At 39.7% G+C, this 17,443-nt stretch overlaps 1 protein-coding gene across 2 annotated transcripts; it reads left to right on the top strand.

Annotated features, from left to right (window-relative positions):
- The first annotated feature begins 2,231 nt into the window (after positions 1-2,231).
- Positions 2,232-9,481, top strand: got1l1 (glutamic-oxaloacetic transaminase 1 like 1). Of its 2 annotated transcripts, XM_030737880.1 has the most exons (9): positions 2,232-2,450; positions 4,426-4,607; positions 4,870-4,993; positions 6,487-6,531; positions 6,634-6,704; positions 6,820-6,970; positions 8,128-8,293; positions 8,563-8,705; positions 9,227-9,481. In XM_030737880.1, exons 1-9 carry the CDS (start codon positions 2,276-2,278, stop codon positions 9,364-9,366), a joined length of 1,197 nt encoding a protein of 398 aa, XP_030593740.1. In that variant the 5' UTR covers positions 2,232-2,275; the 3' UTR covers positions 9,367-9,481. The 2 variants fall into 2 exon arrangements, with proteins under 2 accessions (XP_030593740.1, XP_030593739.1); XM_030737879.1 differs by having other exon boundaries at positions 6,487-6,704.
- The last annotated feature ends 7,962 nt before the right edge of the window (positions 9,482-17,443 follow it).

Raw genomic sequence — 17,443 nt, 5'->3', positions numbered from 1 at the left:
TAATCTATCTAAACTGCTGTCATCTCTGGCTCAGCTACTGTTTGAGCGGGCAACATCTCCATGTCATGAGAGGAATTTACAGGATTTGGGACTTTAAAAATAAACCAAGAGCAGAATGTAAGACATTTCAAAATAAACTCAAACCGACATTAGCTCTGCCAGGCGGGCAGTGTGACTACCAAAAATATCACCCAGCAAAAAAGCCACGCATCAACTCCGAGTGGAAATAATGACCCCCGTCTGAAGCCACATTCCTATCAGCTGATTCCTGTTCCGATGGTTTCCATGAGTGGTATCGGACTGAAATCAATTCTAAACCTTTTCAGAGAAAAGCCACCACTTAAAACACGACTGGGAGGGTTTGATAAGATACAGGAAACAAAAAGGCTACAAAAACAAAGGTAACACATCTGATTAGGAAAATGTTCTATATGAGAAAATTACTTTTGTAAAATCTTTTTTTTTCTTTGTGGATTTACTTACTAAATTTAAATTTCTAAATTTAAACATCCAAGTCCACAGCCAGCAGTGTGAGCGGTGCAGCTCAGTTTTCTTTGAGATTTTTTTAGAACCCACATCAGATGAAGAAAAAAAAAAAACCTTTGACACTAAACTTGTACTTCAAAAGTGACCGGTTAAGTTTTCTTAAATCCAATCGAGTCAGCTGCATCTTAATTCAATAAACTATCATGAACTCAACCTGGCAACATGGGAAGTGTGACTGAGGCACAAACCAAGCTTAAACCATCTGACATGGCATCCCCTTTCTCACTAATAGCCTCTTGACAGAGGCAGATTTAAGAATCCGAGGTATTTTTCCCAGAGTCAGGAAGTCAAGGGTGTCTTCATTTTGTTTTCCACCTGTTGCCCGTGCACCTTTGTAAATGTGTTTCTCTGTCCATTTTCTTTCTTTGATCTGTGTGTTCATTTTTGCTTCAGTGGCCAACTGGGCAAAAAAAATAATAATTTGATTTCACAGAAACATTCCAGCTCCTACAAAAATACCCAGAGGTTCAAATACCTGGCAAACGACAAAGTCAAAGGTTCAATTTTTGTTATCGTTCCCTGGAATAAAATGACATGAAAGTGACCATTCTGTACTGATTTGTCTTTGTGCTGGAATCACACAAAGACAAATCTGTTAAAAGAAGGGCAAGGGTACAAATATTTCTACTAACAACTGTGTGAGCAGACCAGAATCCAATTCCCCACCTAAAGCTGACATTTTTGGAACCCTTTCCTATTTCTTCCCTGAAAAAATTGAAAATATGCTGTTTCCACAACAACACTATTATTTGAAAGCCGTTGTCGAGTAATCTGTAAGGACTAGCACTGGGCAGACTGGCCAAGAGCATCTCTAATTATCCACACAACCAGTTGACAAGACTTGATGGCTGGTTTGGCCATCTACTGCCATCTAGTGCAGTTATCTGCGATTTCCAGCTCGTTGAAGTGAACTACAAAGCCGGGCTCACTTACTATCGCCATCAGATGTTTACTTTGATTTTGCGATTTCATTTACTGCAATATTCGCTGCTGCCTCTTTATCCCCTTGAAATGGCTTTTCCCCCTCTTATCGCTGCCTGGAAGAAAACCACTATTTCCCAGCAGCATTACGCAGGAGCGCAGTAACAGCCTGAAAAGCTTCACACTGCAGGCTGGATTTTAGTTTGAAGAAAATGGTAAACAGAACTTCAATTTATTGTAAATCTAAATTATATATGAACTGCAAAATAAAGAGACTGTCTGATCCGCGAAAAATGACAGTAGGCTAAGTCAAATAAAACTAATGTATTAAGTAAATATATAAGAAATGGACCAGTGATAGCCGTGGGCGAAGAGAATTGCCTAATTTGTAATCATGTGACCCAAAACACTGCCGTAGAATTACTGAACAAAGCCCTTTGACTCCTTGATTTTTTTTTTTTTTTTTAATTGTAATAGGCCAAATTTATGGCAGCCACAGGCCAAGTTCCCAAACAAACCTTAATAAGGACATGAGGCTGAACTTCAGAATAGTGTGCTGTCCGTGTTAGAAGCGAAAGCTGCATCTGGGGCTTCACTGATAATAACTCACCCTTTCTTTTCCAGGAAGGCTTTGATGGCTGACCGTCGTGGCAAAAGTAAACTCACCGGAGCCACACATTAGGGAGTGACAAACTCATCCATCCCCGTTGCCTGGGCCACAGAATCCAAATATGTGCTGTAGCTTGGCAACAGTGCCCAAACAAAAGGTTCGCAGCTCCCCGCTCTGATTTGTCTGGCTGCCTCCGAGATGAGCCGACCCGGCAGCAGCCCTCACGAAAAAGGGGTCAGGCAAAATGGAGACCCAGGAGGTCATCTCTCAGTGTTTACCAATACGATCAACGCAGCAGTGAGTCCCGAAACAAGGTTGTTATCCGCCTTGGCCAAAGATACTCAGGCCAGGAAAGTTGATCTGGCAGGGAGAGGTGAGTCCTCTTACGTTACGGCTCGTTTTACTTGTTTTATTTTACAGGAAAACACAAACAGGGAGAAAGAAAGTCGGACAGAGAATCGATTATGGACGGCTTTTTTATTGGAATAAATAAGGGAGACCGGGGGCAATTGTAACTTTTTTCTATTTTTCATTCATAACTACTTGAAATACACTTATATATACACACACACACACATATTATATATATATATATATATATATATATATATATATATATATATATATATATATATATATATATATATATATATATATATATATATATATATATATATATTAGGGGTGGGACTCGATTAAAAAATTAATCAAATTAATTACAAGCTTTGTAATTAATTAATCGAAATTAATCGCATTTTAATCGCATTTCAATATTTGACATGAGAAATATTAATTTAAGTTTAGTTGATGAATGAATCAATATACATAAGCTTAAACTTCAAAATTTTGTTTATTTTCCCACCAGTCTGCTACACAGACCAACGAAGGGTGGAAGTGCTCCTGTGATAAGCAAACTCCTGAAATAAAGTTAAGCATCATAACTGGATAGTTTTATTCAACATTAATGTCTCACGTGTTATAGTTGGAAATTAATCATTCTCTCAGCTGTATTCCTTGATGTTGAAATGTGTCATGCTTGTTTTAACAGCTTATTTTGAATTAAAGACTTAAAATTAAACCACAAAAAGGAGAAAAAGTTCGTTCTCCGTTTAACAGCTGCTTTTACACAGCTGTGCTTCACACTCACGGTTGCTAGGCGACATGAGCTACGCAGAGGTGACGGCAGCTGATATGAAGGCTAGCCGCTCACTTCCGGCCTTTGTGGTGTTCGTGGGCTGCGAAAGACGTGGGCCGGGTCCTTCGCAGGATGCGGCCCCTAATTTGGACATTGTGCGTCGATATAATCTGTATGCCGGGAACTCGCGCACTGAGAAACGTTCCACGGTGCAAAGTGCGATTAAAATGCGTTAAAATTTTTAACGCGTTAATTTCCCCATAATTAATTAATCGAAATTAACGCGTTAAAGTCCCACCCCTAATATATATATATATATATATATATATATATATATATATAAACTGATGCATGTTTAAATTCAGTCAGCTAAGGTTTAGGCAGCAGAAGAAAAATACTGTAATGTCTAAAAAAAAAAACAGTTTTGTCTTTGACAGTTTCTGCAGAAGTAAAGAAACTCTAAACTTCTTGCGAACACATTATGTTCACCACATTCTGGTGAATCATATGTGAGGAGAAAGAAAAAGAGTGCTGCATTTGTGGCTCCCTCAGATTTGAATCAGAGCAGAGGACTGGAGCACCAGCCACCAGTCAATATCTTATTCAGCGTAATAAGATACACTGCATAAGATATTCAGTGTATCTTATTACACTTACCTCAGACACTTCCTCTAAGGTATCCTATACTCGTGTTTTCATGGTAAGCCCAGTAATTGCCAATCATAGTCTTCAACATTTCTGGTTTGCACCCATGCTAAAAACAGGAAGCATCCATGAGATTGCACCAGTGGGTGTTTGAAGGGGCTTTTTAAAGCCTGCAGGTTGCATTAGCTCCCACTTTAATCAGCTACTTGGAGCCTAATAGACAGCATCTGAAGCTCTGCGTGAGCCCTCTTGAAATAGCTGCTAGAAACTCGGTCCTTGCCTCACTTTGTGCCTAATTTTCTCAGCCTCTGCTGACACATACAGTGCAATAGCTGCTAAGGCCACAATTACTTAAGCATGTTGCAAATAAATAATCTGTACCTTAATTGCACTTGTTTAAAGTTTTAACTCTTTGTTGCCACTTGTTTGTTTCTAGATACACAATTAAGAAAGTGATTTTAAATTCAATTTTAGGGTGGATGATCTGAGTGTGAGTTTTTAAGTCTGACCCAGTGTTTTGTCAGATTAAATGCATACATGTATATTTTTGACACAAATCTTTTCGCAGAGTATTACAGTGAGGAGGGAAGGACCTTTGAATTGCGTCTTGTTGGAAAAATAAAGCAACAGTTAAGCGCTGATCCCACTCTTCATCCAGAGTATCCCTCTTCTTTTGGTGTGAGAGAATTCACCAGACAAGCCACAAAGGTTGCTCTGGGGAAGCATTCTAGGGCTATAGTGGAGAATCGGGTAATGTCAGCTATACACACACACAAAAAAAAAAAATCAAACTCATTTGCACCTCATTTTGCACACAACAAACACCGGGACTGGTCATGCAATCAGTCAGCACTGTCTTTAATTGGAAGAACATTATTAGCAATTATTATAAATCAAAGGTTTACCTTAAGCTGAAACTTCAGAATAAATCAATAGAAGATCAGCAAGTAAATGTTTTAACATCAGTCATATTAACAGGTCTGCTCTTGGTGTTTCCTGACTTTCTCTGCAGGTGTTAGGTGTCCAGACCCCTGGTTTTACTGCTGCTGTTCGTCTTGGAGCTGAACTCTTGAGGTGCTGGCACGATGTCAGTGCTGATTGGTGTGGGCCAATTTACCTCTCCTCCCCTTGTGATGGTAAATAAAACACATCTTTTGCTGAACAGCATTTAAAGTGGACCGGTTATGCTCATTTCCAGTTTCATAATTGTATTCCTAGACTCTGGTAGAGCAGCCGGGCATGATACACAGTTCAAAGCAAACCTGTTATATCTTACACTGGGTGTGGGTGCAGCCATTTATTATATTCTCTGTTTGAAACAAGCCATTTTATCTCCACTCCTTGAAAGGCCAGCCTACCTGCAAAAGTGTCACTGTTGTGCTCACAAAGTCAAAGTATTTTTTTTAAAAAGCAGTTGGAAACTGAGCGTTTAGAGCAGTCAGAAGCGTTATGCTGGCCCCTGTAGCCCATGTTGTATTGATTTAGCTGTGGATGATGCTATCTTTACAACTAGAAGATGACTCATTTGTATACCATTAGCAATAATATTTTTTAAACAATGGGGGAACACTGTGTCCATAGCAACAAAATAAAAAGAATATATAAAAATATAAAAGAGACAAAATGTCCTGGATTCTACATCATTAGCTAAATATTTGCCATAATAACACAGAAAACGCTGCGCAGAGCTCTATGACTTAAGTCTTTATTCAAGTGTCAAAAATGAGAGAAACACTGAATACTAATGGTGTTAACCGCAAAGAAAAACCGCTGCTCTCCAAAAAACTGGCATGTCCCATGTTGGCCAAGGGCCTCCTAGATGTTCCACAACACTTCTGGACCTGTTCAGAGGACAGATGAGCCAAAAGCTGAACTTTTTGGCCAAAACACACAACAGTATGTTTGGAGGAACACACCGACACCAAAATCTCATCCCAGCTGTTAAGCATAGTGGAGCAAGTGTCATGGTTTAGGGGATCTTTGCTATCTCCTGGATATCTCCTGGCCTGGAAGCCCTGCAGTCGTATATGGAACAATAAATTCAAAAATGTATCAATTTTAATGGAGACTGTTTAGTACCTGAAATCTGGGGGTAGTTGATTGATTCAAAAATATAACCAAACAAAAAAAAAAAAAGATAAGAAAATCAACACTCATTACCTCATTCACCTTAACAAAGCTTAGCTATCATGGCCTGATACCTTTTTGGTGGGGATGAATGGGTCAAAATTTCTCTTTATTGTTGTGCAAGTGTCATAAAAAACAACAGCAAAACTCTGACTGCTGCTGCCGCCACAGGAGACTCTGCAAGTTATTGAACTGAGCCTTATCTTTTCCAGTCTGAGCAGTGAGTGATTACTCAGTGTGCTCAGCAAAGATATGAAACTGTTCGTCTTGTATTGCAGTCATATAGTCAGACTCTGTCTGTCACTAGTTGTTACTAAGATGAAGATCAGACCACATTTTTTTGAGTAATTAATTCAGAAATCCCGGTAATGCTGAAAGGTTCACAGACTTTTCTTGTGACTGTAAATGCTGGGGATGAAAGTGGCATTGATCTTTAAGGATTTGTACTGCTTTAATATATCTAATAAGCTAATGTAATGTTTTGTCTCAATCCTCCCTGCAGACTCATTGGCCGGTATCTTTCAGGCCGCAGGGATCCAAGAGATCTGTGAGTATCATTACTGGGATGACAAGAAGCGTGGTATTTGTTTGGAGAGGCTTCTGGAGGATTTGGAGAGGGCTCCTGAGCATAGTGTTGTTGTTCTCTCAGCGTCTGCCCACTACCCGACTGGAGCAGACCTCTCTCAGAGTCAATGGGCTGTGATTACACGGCTCATTATGGTAACTAACTTGTACATTTATGCTCTTTGACAGAAGCTAAAATTATTTTCATCAGACAAGTAGCTTTTCACTCAAACTTAATTTAATTTGCTGTCCTGGCACTTTTTTTCAACAGAGGCGTAGACTTTTCCCCTTCCTCTTGCTGCCTACACAGGTGCTCTGCTGTGGAGACTTAGAGCGAGATGCTTGGGCCGTACAGTACTGTGCATCGCAGGGAGTGGAGCTTCTCTGTGCTCAGTCATTTTCCCATTGCTTTGGACTATATGGTGAGAATGTATCAGAGAATGTAGCCAGACAAATCAAAACTAACACTGTAGTCTGTGGTGAGAAGTCAACTCCACTGTCTGGAGCTTTTCTGCAGTCAGTCTGAGCTCTTTTTCTTTTATGCCACCAGAAAGAGCGTACTCCACATGCAGTAAACAAGAGCAGCTATTTATTCATGTTTAAACCATCATCATCATCAGAAATGGCACACTTCAGTAGCCATAGAGGGGAATAAATATATAAAGGCCAAGCTTTACTATGCTGAGTGCACAAAACAGTACTATGCATGAAATACAATTTGTTCAATGTGTTCCAGGGACTGTGGATTTTTGCTGATTCCCTGACTTTTTCTTCACCTAACCTGCCAGAATGGCACCCTCTCTCTGTTCTGGGAACCTGAGAAGTGAGAAAGAATATGAATAATTGGAATAAAAACAAAAAAGAAGGAAAGGAAAGCAGCTGATGCTGTTTCTGTTTCAGCACCAATTAGACACGGAGAGGATTGGTGTTTCTTAGCGACATTAAATCGTATTTCTGGTTTTAATATGATTTGTGAAAAATAAGAATTCAGAGGTTAACACTTTTGCCTTACATGTGAAAGCTCTCCGGCTTGAGACTGGGAGGAGAAAAAAAAAAAAAAAACCTCCAGCCTCAGGGGGTCACAAGCTAGTGTACTCCTAGTGCCGGTCCCACGCTCAGATAAATGCGAGGGTTGCATCCGGTTTCAAATCTGTGCTAAATCAAACTTGCGGATCCATCTGCTGTGGTGACCTCTTGGGAAATAAGGGAGCAACTGAAAGTACCTGTGAAAAATAAAAATGCATGTGGTCTCATTAGAGTCTCTTGCAAATCATATTTCCAGAGGAGCTCGTGTTTTCAGAGGGCTTCTCCAATCTTTGTAATTGGCTGTTTGCCTACATTCACCTTTTGATCAGCAAGTGGTAACAAAACATGCTTCATGTGCATGCAAAAACATTTTTGCATTTTTCATGTGTGACCAGTGAATATTTACCTGCAAAAAAAAAAAAAAAAAAAACCCGAGTGACTTATTGTGTATTCTAATGCGAGGCTTTTTCGCTTTTTCTTTTCAGCAGAATTACTTTACTATTGCTGGGACATAGTTTTCTTCCCACTGAGCTCATGTTGTTTCCTGCACCAGGTGAAGCTGTTGGACACCTCCTGTGCATCTTAAAGCAGAACTCCATCCTGCTGTCCGTGCAGTCTCACGCTGACAAAATAGTGAGATCACTGTGGGCCCGGCCATCTGTAGGGGGAGCGCACATTGTCACCACAGTGCTCAGTAACTCGGCCCATCTTGTTGAGTGGTGAGACATGCTGCAAATGATCTGGCATTTAAGGAATGTGGCCTAGACATTAGCGTTGCTGTTTTATCAGTAGATATATTTTGTGTCTCTCTTGTGATGGATTATCCCTCAAATGTGCGAGCCTTCACAGATGTGGTCTGTCATTTAATGACAAATTCCTTCATTTGCAAAATGCACCCCCCCCCCTTCCATTTTCATAGTGTGCAGATGCTGAATTATATACCTCATATTATGAAAAAAAATTTTTTTTCCTCCACTGTGTTTCCCAGGCAGGGAGAAGTTAAGCATATTGTTGAGAGATGTATGCTGATCAGAGCCATATTAAGAGAAAAGCTGAGGCTTTTGGGAACTCCTGGTTGCTGGAACCACCTGACTCAACAAGGTGGACTCTTTTGTCATACAGGGTTGAATGGTGAGAACTAAAGAGCACTGTTTAAGGCTGCTCCTTTTAAGAGTTGTGTTTCTAATAATCTCGATGGACAAATGATTCACTGCATCAGCCTCTAACAAGGACAACATAAAATGCTGTCTGATGTTCATAATTAGTTTTCTCGGCTCTCGCTTTTGCTGTGCTTCTCTGTAAAATCCTTTGAAACAGCTAATTGGCATTTGCAGCACATTTTTTTTTATGTATTCATAAATGTAATGATGTCCTGATTGAATTGGACATATTGCACACATGCACACATATGGCTCCCGATGCTGATGCAAAGGCCCTAACCCTAATCAGTGTTCACTGAATCATTATTTATGATTTTAGTTTAGTAAAAAGTATAACTTTACAACTTTTACCTCCAGATATAACTGCTGAAGATATATTTGTGACATGTTTTAAACTCAGATTTTCTTACCATAACATGAGTTGATATTTTCATAAATGCTGATGAACTTTTATTATCCTGCTTTTCTCTGACTGATTTTTGTCCCTTTTAGGTGAGCAAGTGGAATTTCTGTCAAACAGGAGACACGTGTACCTGCTCCCCGGTGGCTGTCTAAACGTGAGCGCAATCAACGGCCGTAACCTGGACTATATAGCTGAGTCCATCCACTTGGCTCTGACCACTACGCTCTGACTGCGTGGCTTTTATCAGCATCCAAAATCTGTGTCAGATGGGTGTTTTTTTCAGCCAGACTGAAAGACAATGAGGTTGGACCTTTCATGTGTTTCATTAAAAATTTCCTTTTTAAGTTAAGTGTAATTATGGCATTCCTTGAATTGGGACGTTTATGTTTCCAGTGCTCAGTAGGTCAGCCATATCAGGGGAAACAGCCATCAATCTGTTTAGTTTGAGGCTCGAGTTAAGTGTGTATTTATATACTCTCAATGTACATTTGTGGAATGTGAACAAAAAGTAGTGTCAAAGAATTTTTTTTGTTGTTTTTATGGCAGATAATGTCTGCAGAAATTGTTTCTACACCTCAGTAATAATAATAAAAATGTTAGAATTAGTCATCAAGAGCTGCTAGACAGACTTTGTGTGTTTTGGACAGCTAGAATAGCTGTTTTCCTTTAGCTCAATCATAATTAACGCTGCTTTAGATTATGCTGAGCTGCGCTCACAGGCAGCTGGCAGCAGTTCATCTTTAATTAAAAAAAAATTTGATTATTAATAGCCTTCTCAATGGAACCTGATTGTGAACGTGTTTGTATATGAAGTATTTACCTGTTATTGATAAATATGTTTGTTTTTTTTAACCCTCCATGGTCAAAGTACTCCTAACCCCCGTCTCCAATGCTGCACCATCAGAATGTGTGATTGTTGGCTTTTAGAAATCGTTCTGACGCATCTTAGTAACTATTTACACTTCGGCTGAAATTCTCTCAGGACAGCAAATTAACAGGTGAAGGACAAAGATGCTCATAATACATTGGTAACACAGATAATATGAAATGTTTTGATTTAATATTGATAAAATGCACTCCTTGATGTTCAATGTCAGTGTCAGTTTTATGTTTATAGCACATTTCATTACATAAAAATCTATATGGTCTACAGTTCTTTAAGACAATAAAAACTAAATTTACAAAGAAATAAAATACAAGGTAACACACACACACACACACACACACACACACACACACACACACACACACACACAGTTATTAAGTGTAGGCCTGTGAGAATGAAAAGGTTTTGAGTTTTTTTGAATGTAGACAGTTGTCATTGACCTCAGGTCAGCAGGCAGCAAAGAACAGGACCACAGTAACTGAAAGCACCCTCAGCACACTTAGATCTAATTCTGAGAAAAGATTTGCATCTGATGACTTGAGAGGTCTAATTGGATTATAGACAGTGAGCAAGTCAGAGATGTATGGGAGGGGGGGGGGGGGGGGGGGGGCATTGAGAGGTTTATGAACTAAGGAATTAAAGGTAATTCTGTGTTGAACGAGGAGCCAACAAAGTGGCTGTAACTCCAGCTGCTGCATTCTGAACAAGTTGAAGTCATTACACTGATAATTTGGAGAATCCTGCAAATCAAGCATTGCAATAGTCTAACCTGTTTGATATGAATGGACCAATTTCTATGAGTCAGTTTTAGATAAATGAATTTTCTGACTTTTGATATTTTTAAGTGGTTAAGTGCCAACCTGATGCCAAGGTTCCTGGCTTGCTCAGTGTGTTGCAGAGATAGAAATGGAAAACTGAACAAATTTCTTCTCTGACTTTTTTGGAATGTGGGAGGAAACCGGAGTACCCGGAGGAAACCCACGCAAGCACGGGGAGAACATGCAAACTCCACACAGAGAGAGGGAGAGGCCTGGGCCAAGGCGGAATCGAACCCAGGCCTTCCAGATGGTATTCTAACTGTGAGGCAGCAGTGCTAACCACTACGCCACCGTGCTGCCCTTACTGCCCCTACACTTACTGGGGTTAGGTTAATTGGCTAATCTAAATTGCCCATAGGTGTGAATGAGAGCATGAATGTGAGTGTGAAAGGTCGTCTGTCCCTCTGTGTTGGCCCTGCAACAGGCTGGCGACCTGTTCAGGGTGTACCCTGCCTCTCGCCCTATGACAGCTGGGATAGGCTCCAGCCCCCCCGCGACCCTTAACAGGATGTGCGGAAGCGAATGGATGGATGGATGGATGGATGGACTTTTTTGGACCAGCAACAAATATTTCCATCCTGCCTCTCTTCAGTTTTAAAACATTTCTAGACATCCAGCAGCTAATGTCACCAATGCAGTGTATTAGTTTGTGAGTTAGAGCATCAGAAGAAAGAGATATGCACAATTGTGTATCATCTGCTTATGAATTTCGTCAGGACCCTGAATTCTAATACAGACTTGTCACGTCCCCTAGACAATCATTCCCTGATGGTTTTGCAACATGCGTGCAATACATTATATCGGGCTGTTTTGAGGTCAGCATCAACAACTATACTAAGCATGACAGTATTTATGAATTTCAGTCTAAGCGTGTGTGTCACAATCGCACAAAACCCCTGAATTGTCACGTCATGTCTTTAGTCCTAAATTTTTAAGATGGACATTCATTATGAAATCATGTCCCTAAAAACTAAACTATCATTATGCTTTCACAGAAGTCTTTTGCCCATAAAATTAAATTGCATCTATAATTCTAATCAACTAATCAGTTTTTAGGTTATATGGCCATGATTTTGGTTCCCTAAATGAATCATAGCTGAATTGTAACCATTATTTTCATCAAAACACAGGGTTAAGCGCACTTTTCTTTATCAGGGATTATTAAGACCTCAGAAGGTTAAACTGTAACTTGTGGCTTATAAGAAACAACACTATGTCCTATAATATAATCACCAGACTATCACTCAGCAGCTCTTAATTGTAAGCTTGTGGGTTAAAGGTTAACCTTTTATATTTATTGAAAGCTCTGCGGCTTTGTGAATTCGCTGCAGTTGTTGTGAAAAAAATACAGTCAGTCAGAAAAAAAATACTCTGAAATGTGCTAAAAGAACATGTTGTGTACTCAGCAGATCTGAGCTGCTTTCATTGTTCACCAAGGTTGCACGACTCCAATCGCTGTGACAAGAGTGCTTCACTCAGTAGAGTCCGATTTGCTATTTTGCACCATATTTCCATACACAGCCTTAACGCATGTTTAACCACAGTCTGCTCTCAGGACACAAGTGTGCAATTAAGAGCTACATTCGTATCTGACGGCCAAACTTAACCCCTTCGGTCACGATACAGGGATTTTGGTGGACTAAAGTTCATCTGCCTACATAATCTTTTTAGGGAGGAGATGCATGAATGAATATTACAGTACAATAAATAACTAAAGAAAGTGATGATGACCGAAGGGGTGAAGAAATAAGAAACTTTTATCCAACTAACTTTTCATTTGTGAAATTTTAATGTAAAACATGTTGTTTTCAAACTCATTTTCGCAATGCAAAGGGCAAATGAATTTTTCTGTAGGAGTTTTATTTGTGCTGGGTCATTCCAGTCCTCTACTTGCCTCTACTCTCTCTTTAATTAAGAGACATTTCCACTGAGAAATGAGTGTTACTTTCTCCTTTGGTTAGGAAAAACATATTTTGTTTTTTGGAAAACACATGGCTTTTATCCTACTAACTTCATATCCTCGGGAGCCCTCTTTTCATTTGTGAGATATATCATTATTGCCTCTGCATGTTGTTCAGTCCTGAGTAACAGGTTACGACAAGGTATTTAATGGAGGCAGTGTGCTAGCTCTTTTCATTTCAGTGACCCTGAGAGAACAGCGAGGATAATCAACATGCACCACCACTACAGAGTCTGAGCCATTAAATCCTATCTAGACCTCTTTGATTTGTATCTGACCATTTTTGCATGTACACAGTGTTGCAGGTTTCAGGTTGTTGTCAGTAATAGGTGACGGGCATCGCTATATTATACTTGCAGTTATCCCCGTATTCATGAATAAAACACATCACTGTAAATCTGACAGTTACACGGAAATCTAACAGTAAATATAAGAAGGTGTTTCTTTTTAATTTTTATAGAAATAATTCATGTTTGTAAAAGATGGAACTTCAGGATTTATTAATTGTTCGAAAAATATATGAATTTATAAAAGACTGTTTGCCTTTTGTCTGAGAGCGCAAAAACCCCTCCCCCCTACATTTCCTAGTACTTATTCTGCCTTTATGAAGGTTTACTAAAGTGTGGTGGGGTACACCCTCGGACAGGTTGCCAGGCTGTCGCAGGACAAACACAGACAACCATTAATCAGTGGTTTACAATACACATATGAATCCCTCTTACAGTGTTTGTGCTTTGTTTTATAGAAGAATGGAGCTCACCAAGCTATGATGGGCTTCATATGTCCTATCAAGCAACTCTGTTGCAGCACGATAGGCCTGATTACTGAGATGTCCATGTAATGTCGATTATGGGTTTCTCTCCATGAGGCGTGAAACTGAGACGCCTCCACACAACTAAGAATATTGCCATAATCTGGTGAAGATGTTTGTATTGGGCTTGTCACAGAAGCTCATGTTGCTAGCACAACTTTGGATTTCTAGTTTTGCTAAAAATAACTAAGAAATATATATATATTAAAAAAAAAATACTCTGTTTTGTGCACCGGCCATTTAATTATGTCCTTAGCGCTCACATCCAAGCAGCAAGACTGACTACTAATCACATTTACTGCCAATCCAAACAGTAAATGTAGATCGTCACTGAGCAGCCATTCATTACCTCCAGATTAACTGATTTCGGGTGTTAAGCTGGCTTCAAGTGCGCTTGAAAGTGTGCAGATGGATGAAAATCATTGATTAGCCACGGCCCACAAACACTGAACAAATGCTATCAACTTCAAACAAAATCAGACCAAAACACAATTGAAACGAGTTACTGTCAAACTGTCAGGCAGCATAATAATCATTTCAAGTGGAGTATGAATCACAGAAAATATCTGAAATATGCCATTCTCTCCAACAATAAAAACTATGAATGCAGCCACGAGCTGCAGACTGCAAGCATTTAAACTCTGAGCATTGGTTGACCTCAGTAAACACTGGAAAGTACACGTCAAGTCTTGCCGTGCTGACAATCTGGTGATATAAATCCCTGGAACTCTGCATCCCCAGAGATGGAGGTTTACAGAGGTGATGATGGGGGATGGTCTGTTTAAACACAGGTGGCTAAAAAGAGTCAAAAATGATGGTTAAAAAAAACAACAACTCCTACTTCATTCTCCTGATTTTGACTGATTGTTTAAGTTTGAAGAATCATTTGAAACTGAAATGCAGTGCATACTGTAGCTACTAATTACAGCTGGACTCCGAATCATCACCATTTATCTGAAAGCAAAAAAAAAAAAAATAGGCTTTTAAAAGCAAAAAGGTGCTTCTGAACTTCTAGATTTGAAATGATAATATGAGTCTGACTCGCAGGGCTGCTTTTGTCATTTTTCAGTTTTTTGTATTTATTATCATTTAATTTGGCTGCTTTTGAAAATCAGGAGATTCATCAGCAGATGATCTTTGTGAATGTGAACTTGAGGTTTTTAGCAGGTTATCGGAAATGTTTTAAAAGCGTTGCGCTAAAACACTTAACAGGCTGCCGAAAATTAAAAAGCATCATCTCTGAGCACTGACTCATGTGTTATTGTTTAGTTGTGACCTTATCTGTAAAAGCCTCATTAGATCTGGTATTCATGAATTTGTATGTTTTAATATAAACTGACTGCACCACAGGTATATATCTATACATTTGAATGTCCCATCAATAGTCCATGGGCTTTGGAGGCTGTCTTATTTGATAGTTCTACAGGTAGGAGAAATACAGCACAGTGACTCATATCTCCTTCTTATTCATTGCTCAGGGTCTGAATATTTGTTTTTCTCATAACGGTGGTGGCTGTGCAGACAAGTGGTCTAAAAATTGCGCAGTTCCCACAGAGCTCAGATTATAATGTTGCTCGGTCCTCTTAGTGGAAGGCAGATCATGTGTTTGTCACCCATCAGTAAGTTTTAGGTTGTGACAATAAATTAATAAATTAATGAACTAATGCATGTTTAGTTATTCTACTCTGGCGAGAAAACAATCTTTTGGGATAGTGCACCGTGTAGGGCTTGACTGAACAACATCTGCTCAGTATTGATTGAACAAAAGCACACAGTAAAGCTTTTAAGTGAATCTAAGAAGTGTCAGGCAAATATGAGAGTTGAAGCAGTGTTTAGTTTGAACAGCTTGAAAAGTCTTATTTTTATAACAATAACAGAGAAGGTCAGCTGCAATATTTTCTTTTAGCTTATCTTGAGAGCTTGAGAGCTTAAGATTTTGAAGATGTTTCACCTCTCATCCAAGAAAGGCGTGGGTCATCACCAGGCTGACAGGTGAAGGCTCTGTGAGACATCGTACCACCCCATTATCATGTGAGCTACTGAGTTAACCTGAGGCAATGTGTGAAAAGGGGTTGAAACACCTGGGAAGGGATCTCAGGACTGGATTGTAGCTGGGTGACAGCTGGTTCCAGAAGCCACCAGCTCTGTTCAGTGATGGTCAGTCACTGTGGACATAGATGGCCTCCTTTATTCATCTCTCAAACCATCTGTCCAAAATGTGAACACTGGCATCCTCGAAAGAGTGTCCTTTCTCCTTTAAATGCAGATGTACTGAGCTCAGTTTGGTCCTGTCAAGGTGACTCTCCTATGTTGTGTTGTGCGTTCGTGGAGTACCTGGTTTCTCCAATGTAGAGGTCTGAGCACTCCTCGCTGTATCACATACACTATGTTGTTTAGCTCGTGTTTGGATGTGGTTCAAAAAGAAAAAAATATCCAGTGAGTTCTTGGGGCAAAAATGCCTTGTTGAGATCAGAGGACAATGGCCAGAGTGTTTTGAAGAGACAAGGCAACAACAACTCAAATAACCATATGTTACAACCAAGATATGCAGAAGAGCATCTCTGAAGACATAGAACATCAAACCTTAAAGTGGATGAACTACAGCAGCAAAAGACCACACTGGGTGCTGCTCCTGTCAGCTAAGAACAGGCACACTAAATTCACACAGGCTCACTAAAGCTGGAAAATAAAAGACTGGAAAAATGTTGCCTGGCCTGATGAGTCTGGATTTTTGCTGTGAGAAGAGTCAGAATTTGACATACATGAAAGCATGGGTCCATTGTGCCTTGTATCTACGGTTCAGGCTGCTACTGGTGGTGTAATGGTGTGGGGGACATCTTACTGGCACACTTTGGGCCCCTTAGTACCTACTGAGCATTGTTTAAACACCACTGCCTACCTGAGTATTGCTGCTGACCATGTCAGAAAGCTCAAATCATCTCAAACTGGTTTCTTGAACTTGGCAGTGAGTTCACTGTACTCAAATGACCTCCACAGTCACCAAATCTCAATCCACTAGAGCACCTTTGGGATGTGGTGGAACAGGAGATTTGCATCAAGGATGTGCAGCTGACAAATCTGCAGCAACTGTGTGATGCTAGAGCTGAATGTTTCAAAAACGAAGGAGATGTGCTGCTGTAGCAGAGTGACGATGATTGCTTCAACCACTGGGGATTAAAGGACAGGTGGTGGAGCAGGTAGATGCCTTTAGGTATCCGGAACTTGAGGTAGACAGAACACTGATTGTACTCGCTGTGCATTGTGATTATGATTACAAAAACACAGCAGTGTCTCTTTCTGCTGAGAAAACTTCTGAGTTTTAATGCAAGCAAAAATATTTTAACAGCTGTTTACAAGTCAGTTCTCATAACATCACATCTCGGAACACCTTTTTTTCTGCTGAAAATAAAACAAAACTGCTACGGGACATCAAATAGTCAAACAAAATAACTGGCACCACACAGTCATCGTCAGATCTTCACATTCAAGCAGTCAGACGTAAAGTCAGCACCATCACACTTGACTCTTCACACACGCTGCACAGCTCATTTCAGTTCCTCCCATCAGGCCTCCGCTACAGGGTCCCTGCAGCCAGGACTAATATCGTTAAGTAATCATTCATCTCAACATTAACTCATAATAAATATTTTTAATATAACTTGTTCTCCTTTAAATAATATTTTAATCTTGCTATGTGGTGTATATAGAATGTTTTATGTTTTATTTATATTTATATATTGAGAGCCAAGTGGGAGTGCATTTTCTATGATTCAGTGATGTGTTTAGCTTTTTTCAGGACTCTGGAGAATCAATTCTGGCTTAACTGACTTC

This window comes from Archocentrus centrarchus, chromosome 9 (genome assembly GCF_007364275.1).
Source record: "Archocentrus centrarchus isolate MPI-CPG fArcCen1 chromosome 9, fArcCen1, whole genome shotgun sequence".
In the NCBI taxonomy this organism is placed as follows: Eukaryota; Metazoa; Chordata; class Actinopteri; order Cichliformes; family Cichlidae; genus Archocentrus; species Archocentrus centrarchus.
This window is presented reverse-complemented; position numbering and strand designations above follow the sequence as displayed.

Excerpts from the sequence above, each read along its gene's own strand:
- got1l1 (XM_030737879.1), top strand. The coding sequence starts at position 2,276 with ATGAGCCGACCCGGCAGCAGCCCTCACGAAAAAGGGGTCAGGCAAAAT. Across the intron at positions 2,451-4,425 it reads AGTTGATCTGGCAGGGAGAG|AGTATTACAGTGAGGAGGGA; the intron begins GTGAGTCCTCTT and ends ATCTTTTCGCAG. Across the intron at positions 6,971-8,127 it reads CCATTGCTTTGGACTATATG|GTGAAGCTGTTGGACACCTC; the intron begins GTGAGAATGTAT and ends TTCCTGCACCAG.